At 32.4% G+C, this 21,927-nt stretch overlaps 1 protein-coding gene across 19 annotated transcripts in view; it reads left to right on the top strand.

The window, feature by feature from the left end:
- Positions 1-21,927, top strand: part of LOC125049347 (protein tramtrack, beta isoform) — a 357,718-nt gene that overhangs the window by 134,773 nt on the left and 201,018 nt on the right. The window contains exon 5 of one of the 19 annotated variants that reach the window (XM_047648541.1): positions 16,384-16,643. The exons of 17 other annotated variants lie outside the window; for them this stretch is intronic. In XM_047648541.1, the coding sequence (XP_047504497.1) occupies positions 16,384-16,637 (254 nt within the window). In that variant the 3' untranslated portion in view covers positions 16,638-16,643. Of the gene's footprint in view, positions 1-12,945; positions 13,362-16,383; positions 16,644-21,927 lie in introns of those variants that run through there. One more of the 19 variants, XM_047648538.1, reaches the window with a different exon arrangement.

Here is a 21,927-nt window from a genome sequence, read left to right as displayed (position 1 = left end):
TTTGTGCTTGCTTCAACGTTTATCAAATTGAAACGCTATCACGAGTGTGTCAGCTTCTGGTAGAAATAAGCTTAAAGCTTCCATTCTTCTGGTAATTGAAAAAATATATTGTCAAGCTCATGGTACACTCAACTATCAGGTATCACAGACTTTGCATGTATATTATATTACAGATATGAACCAATTTAATTAAATAATTGCAAATTGCTCTTTGTTCATAGTTGTTGAAACTGGATTATTGCAGTTTATGTAAAAGTTTAGTGAAGGATTAAAGTACATATTTGTTTCAGAGACGGCTTATTATTTCGCATCAAAACGTGGAAATGTTCAATTACGCTATAAAGGCTATACATATTCCATCAGGAAAACGGAACAGGATAAAAATGAAAGTCTACCCAAGAGATGGTATTGCTCAAGTCATCATTCGAAAGGATGCAAAGGTGCCGTATACACTTTAAAGAATGATATTCTACAAGAGAGATATGCTCATATACACGATAAAACAAATTAAAATTAATGTATGTTTAATTAAATGGAAATTTTTTATTATGAAGTTTTTATTTATCCTTATAAACCAAACATCCTTAAACTCTGATTCAAAACGAGAAACTAAGTATAATTTCGAAATGTTGAAAACTAATACTTAAGTTGAAACTAGTTTAATTAAATGGAAGAATATTGAACTCAAATCAATCTTTATTTTTTTTTAAATAATGCATTGATCTGCCTCTTGTCACAACTTACAGTTTGACAAGTATATATACGTAGCGAAACAATATAGCGTCTTTGGTTTGTACGAGTTCTATACGTTTGTATACATTTAATATATAATATGAACTTTACGTAGAGTACGTTATAAGTTTTATATGTAGTGTAACATATTAAAACAGTAATTTACTTAAGTTTTTACCGCCCTAGAAAATCTTATAGATAATGTTATGAATATTTAGATATATCATTATTTGTAAGACTTTCTAAACTGACCAAATTTTGCAAATTTAAATTATAAGTTTTCATTGACAATACGTATTGTTACAGTTGAATACATACGATCAATTCGGGGTAAACCGTTAATCAAACATGAAGGTTATACATATCATCTTACTTCGGAGATCGGTTTGAAAGCAAGATGGCGTTGTTCAACACACAACAATAGAGGATGCAATGCAACAATTGTTATGGTCAACGGACTGATTGTATCAAGGACTGGTCCCCACACTCATTTACCTTCAAATCAGAGCAAACAACTTTAGACTAATTAGATCGACCTACCTCTCTTAAGGCCCAGCACACATGGTGAAACGCAACTGCAACGAAACTGCAACTACTAGTTACTTTTGAGTTTCATTTGAGTTTATGCCATAGATACCTTTGAGAGACAACACACGTCGCAACTAGTTTGAAACCGGTTTGAAACGTGTTGCAGATCAGTTGCTTTGAAACCAGCGTGCAGGAAACTTGTGTCGGATTTGGTTCTGTCTGGTCTCAAAATCGGAATTATTGTGACTAATTTCATCATATTTAGGTTGCGGCGTGTGTGGAAAACGTTTGAAACTGGTTTCACCTATAATTTCAAAAGGGTTTCGTTGCAGTTGCGTTTCACCATGTGTGCTGGGCCTTATTCATAAGCTGATGCCCAATGTTTTGCCCCTATCACTCTTGTGTGTGACAAATGTGACAAACATTATTTGACTAATTGAGGCTTTAAATATGTTTATGGATAAGACTTTAATGATACGATTATTTATGTCCTATAAAGTGATTTATTTAGCAAGTACTTAGTGTAATTTGTAATATTATAGAAAATATTGGTAATTTATAAGGCGTGGTAATCTTAGTTTGATACAGATGGAACCTAGCGTTGTTAAAAATATATGGAGTAATATTAGAGTTTATATAACTCTGTATATGAGATACACTAGTACACTGTTAGTAGTGTTATCCCTTAGGACGTAGGTTCGATCCCCGGGGGTGCACCAATGGACTTTATGTCTATGCGCATTTAATACTCGCTCGTACGTGAAGGAAAGCATCGTCAGGAAACCGGCATGCCTTATACCACAAAAATTACGGCGTGTCCATTCCAAAGGATCAGGAAACACATATAGAAATCTGAGGCCCTAGAAAGTGGTAGCGCCACTGGTTTATTTTGGAATATAAGATACAATTTGTAATCTATGTAGTGAAAACGTCACTAGCTTTCATGTTATTTTTAATGGTTTGGGTGTTGTACGGTTTCACGGCGAAACTAGTTTTAGTCATGTTTATTTAGTCAATTTTAAATTATTGACAGTTAATTTAATTTAACCTAAATTATATATTAATTCTATAGTTTAAAATAAAACTGAGAGTTCTTTTATTATAAAAATCCTCTCCACAATAGGTGTGGTTAAAATTTATTTATGTACGAGTATGTCAGGATGTATATTGTATATCGTGTTTTAGGTTATTATAAAACAATTAAAGCATTTAAAATTTTCTGTTTATATCATTTAATACATAAATAACCTTTTTTCTACAGTCTAGCAAATGCATGCTCCTATTTTCCTTTTGGTCTCGAAGCTTAATTATAAAGAAAGTGACACTTCGTCGACGAGTGTCGAGTGCCGAGAGACGGCAATTATTAACATAATAAAAAGGTAATACTAAATGTAAATCACTTAGTACTAAAGTATAATAAATAAAAAATATATTATTACACTGAGCAGGGCTCACAACCCTGAGGTCGTGTGTTTTAACCCCTGTGAAATATATTTTTAATGTGTTAAGGCTGGTTTACGCCGAGGCATCAACGTGCGACAGAGCCGTGTGGCATGCCACAATGCCGCAAAGTGTTGCCCTGGTGTAATAATAGCCTTTAGTAAACCGGCGACAAAGAAAGTACTACTTACCTGTAAGGAAAATGGAAGCTGATATAGATATCAAGAGTTGAATTAATATAGTATCTCTGGTTTTATTTCAGATAACATTGACTACCATTTTATACCGAGTCGAATCGGAAAGCGGGATCTCATTATGGCGAATGGATTTACGTTCTCGTTTCATGCATTGAATAATTACCGTTGTTCATCAAGTTTGTCCGGATGTAAAGCACGTATTAGACTAAAAGCCAATAATAAAATATCAGTCGCTAAATCAAATTTGAGTCACACACATGAACCACCGAAATATGTAGTCACACGTACTGGGGAGTACATGAAAATTTAATGCAGAGGGAACTGATTTTGATAGTCAAATTTAATTTGAAGTTTTTGATGTCCCTATTTAATGACGTTTAAATCGCATTTAATGGGTGACAACCCTGTGGTAGTGTTAGCCAATGGTTAATAATTGGTATGTATTTAATAGTGGTTATAATATGCCAATTTTTACGATTAGATGTTTTAAACTGCATCATTGCATTTAGCCCCTGTAACGGGTGGTGAGAGAATAAGCCAAAAATCTAGAATTTTCTGCTAGATTTGCTATGCTATCTTTTTTATTTGAGTTAATATTCATAAAATGTACTATTGACGGGAAAAGAACTTTAAATGTTTCAAGTGTTTTAAATTAGCCTAAGAACTGATTATAACATTCTTGAATCTAATGGGAGGGGTCAATTTTGACAGCCCGTTGTGGATGTGTTTATTATAATATAATAAATACTTTTATTCTGCTATACAAAGATATTATTATTAACATAAACGAGCATTCGTTAAAACTTTTTTATTATGAATTTTCATGCTTCAGGATCATATTTATTGCAAAATATCATTTAATGTTTGTCTTTATCGTATTGTCTTAATGTGCATAACCCTCTCAAATCATCAAAATAAAAATCTCAATTTTGTGTGCTATTTGGCATACATTCACACTATAGCCGCGAATTTGGTAATTAAAGGCCGGCAACGCATTTGTGAGCCTTCTGGCAATGTGAATGTGTGTCCATGGGCGGTATCACTTAACATCAGGTGAGCCTCCTGCCCGTTTGCCTTCTATTACATAAAAAACAAAGTCTCGGTTATAAATTACACTGTGTTTATGCTATCATGTCGAATATGAATAAAATATATAAATATACAAAACTTTGTTAAATCACTAGTTGACCCGGCAAACGTTGTTTTGCCATGTTATTTCTAGGAAACAGTTTTTTAGTTCAATAAAAATTACTATGTATTATAATAAAAAAATAGGGTTTGATCGTAGAGGGGTGCAAAATTAAGGGTTGTATACATTTTTGTAGGCTGTATCATAAACGGAGGAGAACCATTTCGGAGGAGTTTAATTACAAACGCCGTGACACGAGCATTTTATATATTATTAGATTGTTCTGAGTAAAATATTGTTTATCAAAATTCCTGCGTTGTGCGCCTAATTCATGGTGTTTCCGGTGAAACAATTGTTCTGGTTGATTTACATATATATAATAAACTAGCAAACTCGGCGAACTCCGTTTCGCCACCAGATGGCTTCGTTTTATGTAACATTTCGTTTGGTGATCCCGCTTTTCTGTTGAAATTTTTCCTGAATTTTCTTTGCTATAAACCTCACGGAGCCCGAGACCTTTCCAACGAATGCAAAACCGTGGAAATCGGTTCGTGCGTTCTGGAGATATAGCGTCAGGAAGGAAAATCCGACTTATTTTTATATAGTAGATTAGATGAAAATTCTAGTGATGATCAACTATCTTTTTTTTAGATTCCTCAAAATACCTAATGGAGAAAATAAAAATTGGTTATGAAAATTATCAGAAGACCACTGATGCATTTGGGACGACAAAGAAAGGATTCACAAAGTATCTGTCGACTGTTCCCAAAAAAATGGTTGAAAAATATGTCCGATGTGGCGACTGTACTGTTAAAAAGGATAGGAAAACAAAGCACTGTTGCTTGAAATGTGATAAACCGATTTGTATGGAACACGCCATTTTTACTTGTGGCAGTTGTACGGATATAAAAGTATAATTTTGGTATAAAATACGTCGTTATTCTAATTGGGATTAGTTGTTGTGAAAGGACTTTATATGAAACGCTGAAGCGAAATTTTGTATGAGAATGGAACTAGTAAGGACGAAGTCTTTAAAGCTTTGAATAGTTTTTGTTAATACTGCTTAACCAAATATGTAAATTTTAAATATATGGAACAAGTTAAATAGTTAATTACGCATGACAAGGAAAATAATCAAGAATTTCGAATATATTTGAAATTTTATGTATTACAATTTGATTATATTTTAAACTGGTTTTATTTAAAATTAAATAATTATTGTAATTAAAAAAAAATTTGGTAACAGTTATTGTTGTTGCGAACTATAGAAACGACTCCCGGTGGAGGTCTTCCCTGAGAGATACAACCTCCAACTATTCAAAGTTAGAGTGTACCCCTCCCTCAAAGGCCAGCAACGCACCCACTAAAAATGTGTGTCCATGGGCTGCGATGCTCTTTATGGGTGTCGTTTCGTTCTCGTTTTCCATTTATATAAAAAAAATTGAAAACGTTTTAATAATTGATGTTTGCCGAGTAACTAAGTGAGCTTCGAGAATTGCGGTTACGCAGTTATGCGATTTCTTTTGGTAAACGACAGGCATACTTGACATGAATACTGCATTTGTAAGGAAAAATATAGAGAGAATTCAAAAAACACCTCTTATTGGTTTTAATAAGTGGTTTTATACATACACAGGCGTTACAATGGGTGACAAACAAAATTCGAAAAAAGTATATCTAGTTCCTTTGTGGTGAATACCATCTCTAGTACACACGAAGATTCTTCTTTTGGTTTAATCGTTTCTCTATTTGTTTCACATTCTGACGACCAATGTAGACTGAGTTAGAATTGCTCACCCAGTCTCTGGGTCGAGTCCCACCCCCACTTTCGGGGGCGCAAAGGCATTTCCACCTTCCACGAAAAGCTGACTTACTAAGCAAGTTTTTCACGATATTTAAAAATAACCCAGATAAATGTTTCAATGTCTAACGCATAAAATCACATTAAAAATATGTTTAACCTTTCAGAGAGCATTGGATATGTGAAAATACCGACTCGAGGAGGAAAATTCCTCTTAATGGTGAATGGCTTCACATACTGGAGAAGTAATTTGAGAACGTACTATTGCTCCAGAAATTTTTCTGGATGCAAAGCCAGTGTTAAGCTGACAGAGGATGATAGGATATCTTTATTTGAGTCGCGCATAGATTGCCATACGCACCCACCACCCAACTATATTGTGACGGAATGTGGACAATACATAAAAAGACGATATTAACATACATTCAATGAATGTACTAAATCTATTGAATTTCCTTAGACCTAGTGTTGTATTTTTAAATAGAAGATGCAGTATATATACCTGTGAAAACATTGTTTTATAAATTTTGGAGTTTCATTTAATGAACCTAATTATATTTGACGTACTGAATAAAAATGTAGGTGTTTTTTTTAAATTGAAATTAGGTCAATATATTTGGAAGTATAATAGGAATATTAAAAATTAATTGATAATTTAATATCACATAGAAGTAGCTAATTTCCTTATTTTATAGGTTTTTACCGACTTAGCCAAATGGTAGAAATATTTAATTAAAATAATTAATTGAAGATCATTGTTTGACTCATAAATCTGTAACACACATGAAATATATCCTCAACTATAGTATATATTCCATGTTCATGTTGTATAAGTGAAACTTTTTTAAGGCGCATGAGGGTAAAATTTTTACGGAACGTCACGAAGATGTGCAGCGTTTGTCGAAGAAAAGGGAGAGAGCGATTGAGACCGATTCAGATCGGAAATCTAATGTTTTAGATTTGTATTAATATTAACAAGACTTAAAAATTAGTTTGCCAAAGAAGTTTCACTTCTGACATGTGTACTTTGTACCCACGCATGTTTTTTTACTACTACCTACTTATATTAGTATATAATGGTTATGAGTTGTTATGAAAAAAGAAATCACATAAATGATGGTATTGTATTTGTTTCAGAGACCTCAGTTCAGTATCAAACGATTCCGACTAAGTCTGGAAAGTACCTGATAATGCTGAATGGTTTTACATATTCGCAAAGTGTTGCTGCTCCTTACTTATACTATTGCTCCAAGAAAAACTATGGCTGCAAAGGTCGTTTAAAACTTACCAGAGACAAAAAGATAATTGTAAACCAGTCATATTTATATTGTCATCAACACCCCCCGCCTAAATATATGCAATCGAGTAATGGATATTACATAAAGATATAATAAATTTGTTTCGAAATTCTGCATCGTGGATCTGACATTTATATACCGTTGCTGAATGCTATTTTAGTATATATTTATAATTCATTAAGATATATAAAAGCCATATAAGATATATAAAAAGTTTATTTCAGACTAGTGTTAGTAATTACATAAAACACAATTCTTATTTGAACGCTATTGCGTTTAGTCTTTTATTTTCGCCTGACGTCTTTTGCTGCACCAGAAATTATGTTTTATTTTTTTACTTATTTAATTCATATCTTGAGGCTTCTTCGTGATAAAGCACGTTCAAGCAATCCCAATTTTTAAACAAAAGAACGGATTTCTTAGACAGTTTGGTACGTATGATGCCGATAGTCGAGTTTCTTACGGGCTAGGACAAAGCGACAAAATAAGCCACACAGCTCCGCAGTTATAACTAATTTCGGCAACTTAAAGGTGTAATGCTATGTAGAGTGTATCATTGTATGAAAGACAAGCCTAACCAACCAAAGCCGATTTCGACGCTTTAGAGAGTTGTCGTTAGATCAAGGGACGTTACAAGGACTTAATACTGTATATATTTTCGAAAGAACATAGACACTGAGAACACACGACATACCAAAAACGATATGCATGCGTATCAGTGATAAGTGTGCACAATATTTTAACATATACAAAAGAAAAGAAATACAGTAAAAACAAACGACACTAAACTAGATTAAGAAATACAAATATTAAATCAAATATGCAATTTAAAAATGTAATATTATTTTCTTTGAAATTGTTATTGGTGACGAAACAATGGCTGCAGCATCTAACGCCGGAAGACATTCAATTCTTTAATAGAGTACGAATAAATCGTTTGTTTCGTTTTTAATTTTTTCATGGGACTATAATATATATTACCTGAGTGGAGCAAAGCTGTCGTCCTCTCTACTATGTATGATTTATCTAGCTAGTTTTTATAAAATTACCTGAAGCTTTTAGGTTTTATCGTCTGAATAGCACATTTAATGGTCCTAATTAGACGATAAATTACTTCCTTGTAAAATCTCTATATTAATTAAAATGTGATCCTAAAGCGTTATAAACTAAATGGTGACATAATTATTTCAGAAAAGTTTATAAACTACAAGAAGATACCAACTCGTTCGGGACAATATATTTTAATGGTTAATGGATTTACCTTTTCAAAAACTAGTAGTCCAAATTTATACTACTATTCCAAAAAAGATCGAGGTTGTAAAGCTCGGATAAAGCTCACTGTGGACAAACGTGTTTCTGTCAAAGAGTCTCAATTCGACTGTCATACGCACCCGCCGCCTCAATATATGGTGACGACTAACGGAGATTATATAAAAATATCGTAAGATAATTTTTACCACCTCTTCAACTAATATTATGCGTCAATCTATACGAAGATCAACTCGCTAGGGAAAATATCTCTTGATGGTTGACGGATTCACGTTTTTTCAAAGGTAAAGTCCATAACACCCACCACCTAAATATTTAGTCCGCTATTCCGCTTGACGGAAATTGCATAAGATTATTCAACAAATGAACTTGCAATTTTTAGTAACTTAATCTAATTTTAGGTTTATACAAGTGTGGTTATCCGTTGTACTTAATTAATATTTTCTCGTATTTCGGATAGTAAGAAATTGTACGGTATTATTTTGTAAATTTATGTGAGCTATTAAAAATAATAAATTTAAGTAATATAAAAAGGGTAAGTGTAAAAGAATCATAATAAATTGTATCGAAAAATTGTATGACCGCAATAATCTTTGTATCGCTTTCGAATGCAACCAACTATAATGAATAATCAAATCAAATTCTTTATAAAAAATGTTTTTTTTCTGTGTTAGCCTACGAACTTTTTAGCCCACTTTTATATTTGTTTCGAGGTTTTTGGCTTAAGCCTAAATCTTTAATGTATTTCTACTCCAAATTTTCTTTTTTTTTCAGAAACCTTAGAGTACATTAAGATACCGACCCGTAGTGGAAGACATCTATTAATGGTGAATGGTTTTACTTACTCAAATCAAAGTGGACCCTATCGATATGCCTGTTCCAGAAAAGATCGAGGATGTAAAGCTCGGCTAAAGCTCTTTAAGAACAAACGGATTTCCGTCAAAGAGTCTCACATCGATTGTCATACACACCCGCCGCCTAGTTATATGGTTACGGCTAATGGAGAATATATAAAAATATAGTAAGATAAATAGTTATTTTGGTTAAATTAGCAGTTTATTCAAAGTAAAAGAGTTAGACTTTATTTAGAATCACTTCGTAAACATGTCGCAAATATAAATGTATACGTATAAACTAGGAAATGGTGTTATATTATAATTTGAATATATTGATAGTAAAACGCTGGGGCGCTTTTTAAAATTGTAGATTTATCTGTAGACTGTACCAAAAATCGGAAAGTTGTAAAGCTCGACAGACAAATGGAATTCTGTCATAGCATATATTGTTAAACTAATAGTAGAATATATTAGTGTCGTAAATTTATCCAAAAACTTTTCCGAGGCATTATAAAGATGAAATATAGTAATGTATGTAAAATAAAGTATTGTATATGTATACAGTATATGAGATGATGTTTGGTGGCTATTGGTTGCACTAATAAAACATTATTAGTAAAATTTATAATATATAATTAAATTAAAAATGTAATAAAAAGTGTCTACCTCAAGTCGGAGTGTGGAAATCGACTGTAGATTTTTTGTATACTAGATGACCCGGTGAACTGCATTTGCATGCTTCAAGCGTTACATTGTACGTTATTTGGTATTCGTATATCCTTATAAGGGTCTGAGTATTGTAATGAATTGAGGGTCTTCAGAACACGTCTATTTAATATTTGTGTTGATACAATAATGATCTATATTAAAATATCGACACATTTATATTAATCATGTAGGTACATCATAAAAGCTAGAATCGTTTAGGCTATCGCGGAATATGCTTAAAATAGTCCAGTCATTTAAGCTCAAATTAGGTAAGAATCTAGGAATTCGAGATACCCAGCTGTAAGTCTGTAAATACTTGTATATTGACACCCTAAAAGTTGTCTCAAAACCTACATATGGTAGGGTGTACGCAACTATTAAATTTTAAGGTCAAAGGTCACAATAATCGGTTTTTTGCCCTTTTTTTGTTAGTATCTCATTTCCTATAGGCTTTTTGCTATTTGTATTTGTCATCACTATTGTAGAATACAAAATTCTCTACAAATTTTGTTTAAATTTTTTTTTATACTACGTACCGTTTTTGAGATAGAGGGCGGAGAGCGCGCGGTCACAGGATCACTTCAGGTCAACCGGTGCCTCCGGTCAAAAACGCGCCATATATAGTTGATGAACTATCGGTAAATCAATGATTATAAATATTTGTCAATTTTTATTTACTAATTTATTATATTTTATGCATTAAATCTATATCTATTCAACAATACTTATAACCGTTTCCTAAAATGAAAAAAAATATTAAGTGAAATAAATCATACTATAATTATATTCCCATTTATACTAATGAATGTCTTTAAAATCTGTAAATTTTAAATCCTTCCAATACGTCAAAAATTATACCTGGGAATTATACGGGCCCCTATTATACACTACGAACCTTTATACTTATAGCCAATAGGGACAGATGTTCAATTGAATTGTATAGTTACGAGTTACGACTGTCTTCTTTTTATTTTAGTTTGAATCGTATCTTGGCAACTACGGACGTATTATTTAAAATCAGTAACCTCTGTTAAAGTGCATGGAAAGTGCCGAAGTGTTTACATTAATAAAAACTATATCCAAGCAGCAAAACGGAAGCAAGAAGAAGGAGAAACTATAACTTCTCCATTAGTTTAAAAAAAAATGTATTGAATGATATTTTTTTAATAAAAAGAAGTTATTAATTAGGTTAAAATTCAAATATAATTCCTATATTTTCATTAACAATTCTGCAATTACATGGGCAGGTAAGTGTTGTTAAATAAATTAATACAGAAAAATAAGTGAATAGGTTAGGAAAAAAAAATATTGGTTGTTTGTAAAGTAGGTTTACGATCGAGATGTTTACGTGATAACGTCTTATTGGTGATATAAGTTTTTGGGAAGTAAGGAATTAGTGAAGATAACAATTTTTTCAAATTTTAAATTACATCTATCGTTTTATTCACACTTTTGATGATAAATTTCGGGTGTAAAATGACAAGTTTACTTATTCGACTATGATATACATTTTTCTTCATACATTCACGGAATGACTGGCAGCGTTCGAGATGAGACGGGAGATCGGTCCGTCTCTCTCTCGTTATACCTGCGATCGCGCTCGTGAGGTTTTGGTGTGACACAAGTTTCTGAACATGTCACCCGACTAAAACGATTTTAAAGACGTTATCACGTCAAAAATGATAAAATATAATATAGTATAATAGTTAATAAAAATGACAAATATTTATAATCATTGATTTATCGATAGTTCATCAACTATATATGGCGTGTTTTCGACCGGAGGCACCGGTTGACCTGAAGTGATCCTGTGACCGCGCGCTCTCCGCCCTCTATCTCAAAAACGGTTCACCGTATAAAAAAAAAGGGTGCGTGTACTTATGTACGCGCGTAAAAAGTTATACTTCTTTGGCATTATTAAAAATAGTTTTTGATTGCATGCAAATAATTAATTACAGTTAAATAATCAAAGACTGGAAAAGGAGTCATTATAGTCAATTAAGTTCAGTTTACATTTGAAAAATTAAATAAATAAATATTTATTATTATTCTCTTACATTAAGTGTAACATAAATTCTATTATTATTCGAATGTTGTTTTTAAATTATGTCCAATTCCGTAGCATCTTCCGTGGCGCGTGCATCGTAAAATTTCACTCTCATCAATTTTTCATAACGCGCCTAAAGAAGTATAACTTCAAACAAAATTTGTTGAGATTTTTGTATTCCACAATATTTATAATAAATACAAATTGCAAAAACTCGTTTTTTATGATCTTTGACTTTGAAATTTAATAGTTGCGTACACCCTACCATATGTAGGTTTTGAGACTACTTCTAGGGTGTCAATATACAAGTATTTACAGACTTACAGTTGGGTATCTCGAATTCCGAGGTGAACTTACTATAATGACTGGACTAAAAAGAGTATGTACAGCTTGCTAGTTGGTGGACTGTAAAATGTGTGTTTAAAATTTATATGTCTTGAATGTCAGGAGTATCGGAATATATGTAATGTGTATGAGCAAGCTGCACTAGATGACTAAATAAATGAGAGGGTGAGACGTAAGAACCTAACAACCCTACGGATACCTAAGCCCTACAGACACTAATTAGTGAATATATATAATAAGTACGGGATGTCTGCACCAAAAGACCTAAGGTAACAGACGGAGCCCTTCGAGTAGGATGAAAGGTTCGAGGTGGTGGGATTATCTCAAAGCTACCGGGCAGGCTCACCACGATAATTAAGGGCTTGAAGTAGTCTTCGCCACTTTGAGAGGAAGCCGACACACAGCACAGCCGAATTAGATATTACTTACGTAAATGTGTTGAATATTTTGAATTGATTTTTTTCATTTTGTAAATGTTTAAACCTTTTTGTATATATGTTGTGTATTCCATCTTTGGCTATATTTTTAGTGGAATTACGAAATAAATAAATAGAAAGTGTAACAAATTAATCTTTACAATATAGAACAAGATGTTTACGAATCTTATATTTTCAGAAACCTTCGTAAACTACATAAAGATACCAACTCGCTCTGGAAAACATCTCATAATGGTCAAAGGTTTTACATTCTCCAAAAATACTTGTTCGCCTAAGCTATACTACTGTTCCAAAAAAGACAGAGGTTGCAAAGCCAGATTAAAACTCACAAAAGACAATACTATTTCTGTCGAAGAGTCTAAATTCGATTGTCATACTCACCCCGCACCTAAATACATAAAAACAGCTAACGGGCAGTATGTAAAAATAGGTTAAATTTTATGTTATGGAAAACAATAATTTGTTAAAATGTATAATCTTAGTCGATGTTAGTTGTGTTTGAATTTACATAATAACATTAATAAGGTTTTCGACAATGCTTTTGGTAAATAATTTGATATATTTTTGTAATAAAAGCTACTATAAAGTAAAGTTTATTTATTTATTTTCTCACAAAAACTTAAACTTAGGACATAGGCAAGTGACAGTTATATTTTTACTTCTGTTAATGGAAAAAGCTAGTCTGTGTGAGACTGATGCCTGCAAGTACTTTTAAGTAAAAACCCTACGGATCCCTAAGCCCTACAGACGTACCCTAACACATAAATAGTGAATATATAAATAAGTACGGGATGTCTGCACCAAAAGACCTAAGGTAACAGACGGAGCCCTTCGGGTAAGATGAAAGGTTCGAGGTGGTGGGGTTATCTCAAAGCTACCGGGAAGGCTCACCACGATAATTAAGGGCTTGAAGTAGTCTTCGCCACTTTGAGAGGAAGCCGACACACAGCACAGCCGAATTAGATATTACTTACGTAAATGTGTTGAATATTTTCAATTGATTTTTTCATTTTGTAAATGTTTAAACCTTTTTGTATATATGTTGTGTATTCCATCTTTGGCTATATTTTTAGTGGAATTACGAAATAAATAAATAGAAAGTGTAACAAATTAATCTTTACAATATAGAACAAGATGATAACACAGCCGCATTAGATATAACTTATGTAAATGTATTTAATATTTTGAATTGATTTTTTCATTTTGTAAATGTTTAAACCTTTTTGTATATATTGTGTATTTCATCTTTGGCAATATTTTTAGTGTAATTGTTTCTTTTTATATATAATTTATCTTAGCTGTAGGGTTACGAAATAAATAAATAGAAAGTGTAACAAATTAATCTATACAATAAATAACAAGATGTATACGAATCTTATATTTTCAGAAACCTTCGTAAACTACATAAAGATACCAACTCGCTCTGGAAAACATCTCATAATGGTCAAAGGTTTTACATTCTCCAAGAATACTTGTTCGCATCTATACTACTGTTCCAAAAAAGACAGCGGTTGCAAAGCCAAATGTAAACTCACAAAAGAGAATACTATTTCTGTCGAAGATTCTAAATTAGATTGTCATACTCACCCCGCACCTAAATATATAGTAACAGCTAAGGGTAAATATGTAAAAATAGGTTAAATTTTATGTTATGGAAAACAATGGGTTAAAATGTATAATCTTAGTCGATGTTAGTTGTGTTTGAATTTACATAATAAAATCAATAAGGTTTTCGACAATGCTTTTGGTAAATAATTTGATATATTTTTGTAATAAAAGCTACTTTAAAGTAAAGTACTTTTAAGTAACAACCCTACGGATCCCTAAGCCCTACAGACGTACCCTAACACATAAATAGTGAATATATAAATAAGTACGGAATGTCTGCACCAAAAGACCTAAGGTAACAGACGGAGCCCTTCGAGTAGGATGAAAGGTTCGAGGTGGTGGGATTATCTCAAAGCTACCGGGCAGGCTCACCACGATAATTAAGGGCTTGAAGTAGTCTTCGCCACTTTGAGAGGAAGCGAAATATGAATAGAGTATTTAGAATATCCATAGCGCTAAATAACCTGCATTAGAAGCACATACCCTCACACAACACAGCCGAATTAGATATTACTTAGGCAAATGTATTTAATATTTTGAATTGATTTTTTCATTTTGTAAATTTTTCAACCTTTTTGTATATATTGTGTATTCCATCTTTGGCTATATTTTTAGTGTAATTGTTTCTTGTTATATATAATTTATCTTAGCTGTAGGGTTACGAAATAAATAAATAGAAAGTGTAACAAAATAATCTATACAATAAATAACAAGATGTTTATGAATCTTATATTTTCAGAAACCTTCGTAAACTACATAAAGATACCAACTCTCTTTGAAAAACATCTCATAATGGTCAAAGGTTTTACATTCTCCAAAAATACTCGTTCGCATCTATACTACTGTTCCAAAAAAGACAGAGGTTGCAAAGCCAAATTAAAACTCACAAAAGAGAATACTATTTCTGTCGAAGAGTCTAAATTAGACTGTCATACTCACCCCGCACCTAAATATATAGTAGCAGCTAAGGGGAAATATGTAAAAATAGATTAAATTTTATGTATTTAATCTTAGTCGATGTTGTGTTTTGATTTATATTATAAAATTAATTAGGTTTTCGGCAATGTTTTTGGTAAATAATTTGATATAATTTTGTAATAAAAGCAACTTTAAACTTAACTTTTCATTTAACTCTCAAGGTCCTCGATAAATTTTCTATTGTTTGCGCATGTCCTATAACTTAATCGGAAATAAATCTCTTACTAAAATATTAACATTTTCCTTTCATTTCCTTCACGCCTTTTTCTCGAACGGGTAGCCAGAGGCCGCGGATCTCCAGGTGCTACGGTCTTGACATATCCTATCGCTTCTTCCACTTTCATGACATTCACCATGCATGCTCATCAGTTATGGGTACTTCTGACGTGTCCATTTTTAGTACGTATTGGATTTGAATTTTTGTATGCACGACAAGGCCTATCCGACCCGAGCTTACCATCCATGTCTTGTATATCCTACTCATTCATCCGTTAGACATCAGAATATTTTAATATAGGATTTTATGTTCGTCAAAAGTTTTCAAGCCGATTTTTTTAAATCGAGATTGATTCAAGTTAAACGTATCACAGGTTTAATATCTGACTATTATGTAATTCAAATATTCTCTTTTCAGAAAATTTCATAGATTACACAAAAATACCAACTCGTTCTGGGAAATATCTCTTGATGGTTAATGGTTTTACTTTCTCCAAAAGCCACAGTCCACATTTATACTACTGTTCCAAAAAAATAGCAGGTTGTAGAGCTCGCATAAAGCTCACAGAAGAGAACCGGATTTCTGTCGAAGAGTCTTCCATTGACTGTCATACCCACCCTCCGCCTAGATATATGGTGACATCCAATGGAGATTACATAAAAATAGGATAGAATAAATACAATTATAATATAATTTGTATAAGGAGAATAAAGCGATGTAGGTATATATAAAAATATTGTTTAAGCCTTTTCGTTTCACATGCGAATGCTAAATCATTAATGTATTGCGATTAACGATTACTTTTAATTTCAGAAACATTCATTGAATACGAAAAGATACCGACCCGTGCTGGGAAATATCTCTTGATGGTTAACGGTTATACCTTTTCCGCAAATAATGGTCCCAACAATTACTATTGTTCCAAGAAAAACTCGGGTTGCAAAGCTCGTGTTAAACTTACCGATGACAACATTATTTCAGTCACTGAGTCTCAAATCCTTTGCCATACACACCCTCCACCTAAATATATTATAACTAATCAAGGCCATTATTTAAGAATTGGTTAAACTTAATAAAATATTTTTTAATTATAACTATTAATTTGCCCTTAAAATAATTGCGGCTAATAATTAAAATATTATGTTGCTAATTTGTTGATTATATTATATTATTAATGAAATTGTTTGTGTCCGTGATACCGCACTTGTTCTTATATTTATTACACTAGTTTTAGTTCTCTTTATAAAATAAACTGTCAATTATAATGCAATTTTATTTATCTGTAAATGTACTACTGGAAATAGTAATCAAAGATGCGGATCTTATGTCAGCCTATTATTTATGTTATATAGGCTACGAGGAATGAATATTAATTTTGTTTGATTTCTTTTTTTTATTTTTTATTGTAAGACTTGTTAATAAGAGCAGACTGGAGAGAGGTCCAGGCGCTTTATCGATACTGCCAGTTGCTTTCGCAGAATTTTATAAAAGATGACCCACAATTTTGGTCCTAAAGTTATAGCTCCATCAAGCTGGAACCCGCTTTAGAAAAAACTTGATTTTTCTAAATTTACTTTTACGGGTGCTAAATTTTTTCCCGTTTCAAAGTTTTTTATTGAATTATTTGTAATATTTCCTGCTTTGCGCGGTATTAATTATTTTTTCGACGCAATTAATGATACTACAAAAAAATAAAGTATACTACATTTATGAGCATCGTTTATAGTTTTTGAGTCGGTGTCTTTTTTTTTGCATAGTTCCGTTATTTTAGCATTTATTCCGTAGTTTTTAATAAAGTGGGGTAAAAAAAATTTTTTTTTGTCACTACAATAAACTACAAACAATTTAGCACCCGTTTCAAAGTTTTTTATTGAATTATTTGTAATATTTCCTGCTTTGCGCGGTATTAATTATTTTTTCGGCGCAATTAATGATACTACAAAAAAATAAAGTATACTACATTTATGAGCATCGTTTATAGTTTTTGAGTCGGTGTCTTTTTTTTTGCATAGTTCCGTTATTTTAGCATTTATTCCGTAGTTTTTAATAAAGTGGGGTAAAAAAAAAATTTTTTTGTCACTACAATAAACTACAAACAATTTAGCACCCGATTCAAAGTTTTTTATTGAATTATTTGTAATATTTCCTGCTTTGCGCGGTATTAATTATTTTTTCGGCGCAATTAATGATACTACAAAAAAATAAAGTATACTACATTCACTAGCATCGTTTGTAGATAAAAGTAAATTTAGAAAAATCAAGTTTTTTCTAAAGCGGGTTCCAGCTTGATGGAGCTTAAAGTTATGTATGTTAAAGTAAGGTCTGTTCAGAACTTGATGTTTGGACTTTGTTCATTGTTATTACAAAGTTATTCAATGTAAGTTAAAATAGTGGAAACGCCTGTAAAGCCCGCAATCATGATGCTGACGGAAAGAATGCTTTTCCGACATATATTTGACCACTGAGTTTTGTACTAAGAAAGTGAGATCAGAAACGTATAATTAAACAAATTACTTGATCAAATTAAAAGGATATTGTTTACGTCCGTTCTACGCTCTTTATTTGAGGACTGAGAGTATATGTAAGAAGCTTTTTCACAGTTGTCAAGGTCATAAGTTAAGGGAATGCAAGTTAATTATTATTGTCCCATACCATGATTTGAATTCTATTATAAGTGTAATATATATTTTTTGAAGTGAAACTTCTTTAGGCGCATGAGGGTAAATTTTTTACGGATGAAACGCTATAAATAATATTAAATTAATTTTAGACAATTTTAATATTTAAATGACAATTAAATTCATTAGATTCCTAACATATCTTCCTTTTTCCCTCCGTCTAAGTATAGTTAATGTAAAGTTTTAGATTTGTATAAATATGAACAAGACTCAAAAATTGCTTTGCCAAAGAAGTTTTTTTGTATCGGTTTCAGTTAGTAAATGTTTGGGTTGACGACGATTAGAATTGCGACTGTCACTTACCAGCAAGTTATAATTATTATTTTAATTTTATTGTGTAAATTTATTATATATATTAAATTTTAGATGCAATCGACTATAAAATGATACCAACACGTACTGGGAAAAATTTGTTAATGGTGAATGGATACACATATGCCGAAATGTATAAATACGCCTATTATTGTTCTAAGAAGCACGCTGGATGCAAAGCGCGAGTGAAGCTTACGAAAAGTATGAAAATTATAATGGGAAATTCAGATATATACTGCCATAACCATCCGCCTCCTAGGTATATAGTCACTGCAAATGGGAATTATGTTAAGGTAGAATAAAATTTGTACTGGTTACATACAAACGTATGTTTAAGTAACTTTGGTATGGAGAGTTGGAGTTTATGCTTATGGCTTCATTAATTTTGTTAAATAAATCTAATTGTTGATTAATTTATGAGTGTAGCTAAACTGAAATAGTGATCAGTTGAATTAAATGATCATAGGGAAGTGAAAACCCTTTGTTAGCTTTCCATTACATGCATATTATTTAAATCTAGTTAAAGCGTTAAGCCCTAATGAACGACTCTGAGTTTGGTTAGCACCAAATTCGTATTGTTAGTGGTACATGGATCTTGGGTCTTACCTTGCGTGAGACCAGAGAGTCACCTCCGTACTTCAAAAAATTGTTAATTTTTATTTTGTTTTAGCTTTAATTGCTTTATAGAGGCTGTTCTTAAACTCAACTAATTACTGTCACTAGCATATTGATGCTATATGTAACAAGGAAAAAATACCAATACCAGTACCAATCTAGTGGATATTATGAAAAAGATACAGGATGTAGATTTTTTCGCATTTTAATAAAGATTTTGTAAAAATAGTCAATTTTCTTATAAAAACGCAAAATAAAGCGAGAGCTTAGGGACCTCCCGTATAACAATTTTTTGCATCTGATGACCTCATCTATCCCCTAGTTGCGTTTGATTCACGACTTTTTGGCCTGCCTGTATAGTGACTGAAAACGGAGATTATTTAAAAATTAGCTCATAGGATTTCTTAGAAAATAAACGTATGCTCTTGATAACAAATGAATCCTTAAAAATCTTAATAATAATAAATTATTGTATGTAACTGACGTCCGCGTTTTTTATAATTTGATAACTAAGCCTTGTAGTCTTTAATATCAAAAGATATGGACATAAAGATGCCGCTGTTTGTAATGTATCCAGCGATATGACATAAATAATGAAAATTTACCTCAGTCATGTGTACTTGTATAATATTTATTGACATTGATCTCGACTCAAATATCAGCAATTCTCAACACTCAAGTCTGAGGCGCATGCTGAGGCTGCATCTTGCACAAACTCGTGCAGTCAAGGAAAAAGTGAAGAAAGCTGTGTGCTTAAAGGCCTGTATTCACTTTGATTAGTGATTAGTGCTAGTGATTAGTGATTAGGAGAAAACCAGTGTGGATAGCGACAGATGATTGCAGGTGATTAGTTGGCTGCGTAGTAAAGTGATTAGAAGCGTGTTCTATTTTTTTGCGAGTAGTGATGTCGCGTGCGCCCTCCCTTCCCCCTCACTCGCAGCGTGCCTGCAAAACAATATGACAACTGAATTTACTTAACAGAGCCACTAAACAATAATTGGATACTACTTGCACTACACACCTGCACTAATCATCGTCAATTACTAAACACTTGCACTCGCACTAATCAAAATGAATACACAAATTGACGGAAACAAAATTCTGAGTCCGTGGTTGTAGCGCCTTGTTCTATTGAATTATTATTGCTATTTTAACTCATAGTATTATCTGACGTATACAATTTAACCCAGCCGTCCTTTTTAGATATTACATTTATCCCAAGACGATTAGTACAGTATCTTTCCATGATTGATGGCTACACTTATTTAAAGCGATATCGTGCTCCTATTTACCATTGGACCAAGAGACCAATGGGATGAAAAGCGCATGTTAAACTGACTAGAGAACAGAAGATCTTGACCGAAGAGTCTTCCTTGGAATGTCATACCTCCGAAGTATGCCGTATCAGCGAATGGATATTATAGAAAGATTAAAAAAGCTAAAGCGTCTTTATCGACTATGTTATAACAGACTAAAATTATTGCTGTGTACAATAATAAAATGTTATTTTAACAACGAATTTTCACGATGATTATAATGTAATAATTTTGGTAACAGAAACAAATTGTACGTTCATGTTTTATGCTACGACCTCATGTTCGAACCCATGGAACAGTTAGTAGTAATATCAGATATTACTACTTACTAGATAGATATTACTTTACTTATAGGTAAAATGTAAGTATCGATACTATAACACTGCAAATGAGGTCACGTTCAGCTTGGGTCTCCGGCCACTAAAGATTGAATACGGCACTAAAACACTTGTGAGAGGTCAGACGTTAATACGTTAAGGTAAAACAAGGCAAAAGAGTGGCGGAGAGTTTATTGCCAGTTCTGCTCTTCTGTTCTACGCCCTTGATTTGAGAAAGTAAATGTAAAATTAGAAGCATTTAGCATTGAATATGTATTGCTTTTTGATGTTCATAAGTGTATTGTGTTACGTAAATTAATAAATGATTTTGATTTGATTTAATACATGCATATTTGAATACTGATTGTAATGGTTTGAGTTGCATAATGTTAATTTATATCGCATTTTGGTTTGACGACGATAATTTTTTGCGACTGTCACTTGTTTTTATTTTTATTGCGTTAACTTGTAAAATGCAAATTTGTGAAAAGGCAAATAAACTTATTAATATTATTTTTTAGATGCAATCGACTACAAAATGATACCAACTCGTGCTGGAAAAAATTTGTTAATGGTGAATGAATACACATATGCCGAAACGCATAAAAACGCTTATTACTGTTCGAAGAGGCACGCTGGATGCAAAGCGCGAGTGAAGGTTTCGAACAGTATGAAAATTATAATGAAAAATTCAAATATATACTGCCATAACCATCCGCCTCCTAGGTATATGGTCACTGCAAATGGGGATTATATTAAGATATGATAAAATTTGTACTCGTTACATACAAACCTGTGATTAAATAACTTTGGTATGAAGGATTGCAGTTTATGCTTATTGCCTATTTTTTTTTTTAGAATAAAATAGTGATCAGTTGAATTAAGGGATCCTAGGGAAGAGAAAACCCTTTTTTAGCTTTCTATTTCATGCATTTTATTTAAATTTGGTAAATGCGTTAAGCCCTAATGGACGACTCTGAGGTTGGTTAGAGTTTTTTAAAAAACGAGCCTACTCCTCCCTCAAAGGCCGGCAACGCACCCACTAAAATGGGTGTCTATGGGCTGCGTGGACTACCCTTTTTGGTCGTCCCGCAAGCTCGTTTGCCCCCCTATTATATA

This window comes from Pieris napi, chromosome 5 (genome assembly GCF_905475465.1).
Source record: "Pieris napi chromosome 5, ilPieNapi1.2, whole genome shotgun sequence".
Lineage (NCBI taxonomy): Eukaryota > Metazoa > Arthropoda > Insecta > Lepidoptera > Pieridae > Pieris > Pieris napi.
Note: the sequence above shows the minus strand (reverse complement) of the source record. Positions and strands in the feature narration are given on the sequence as shown.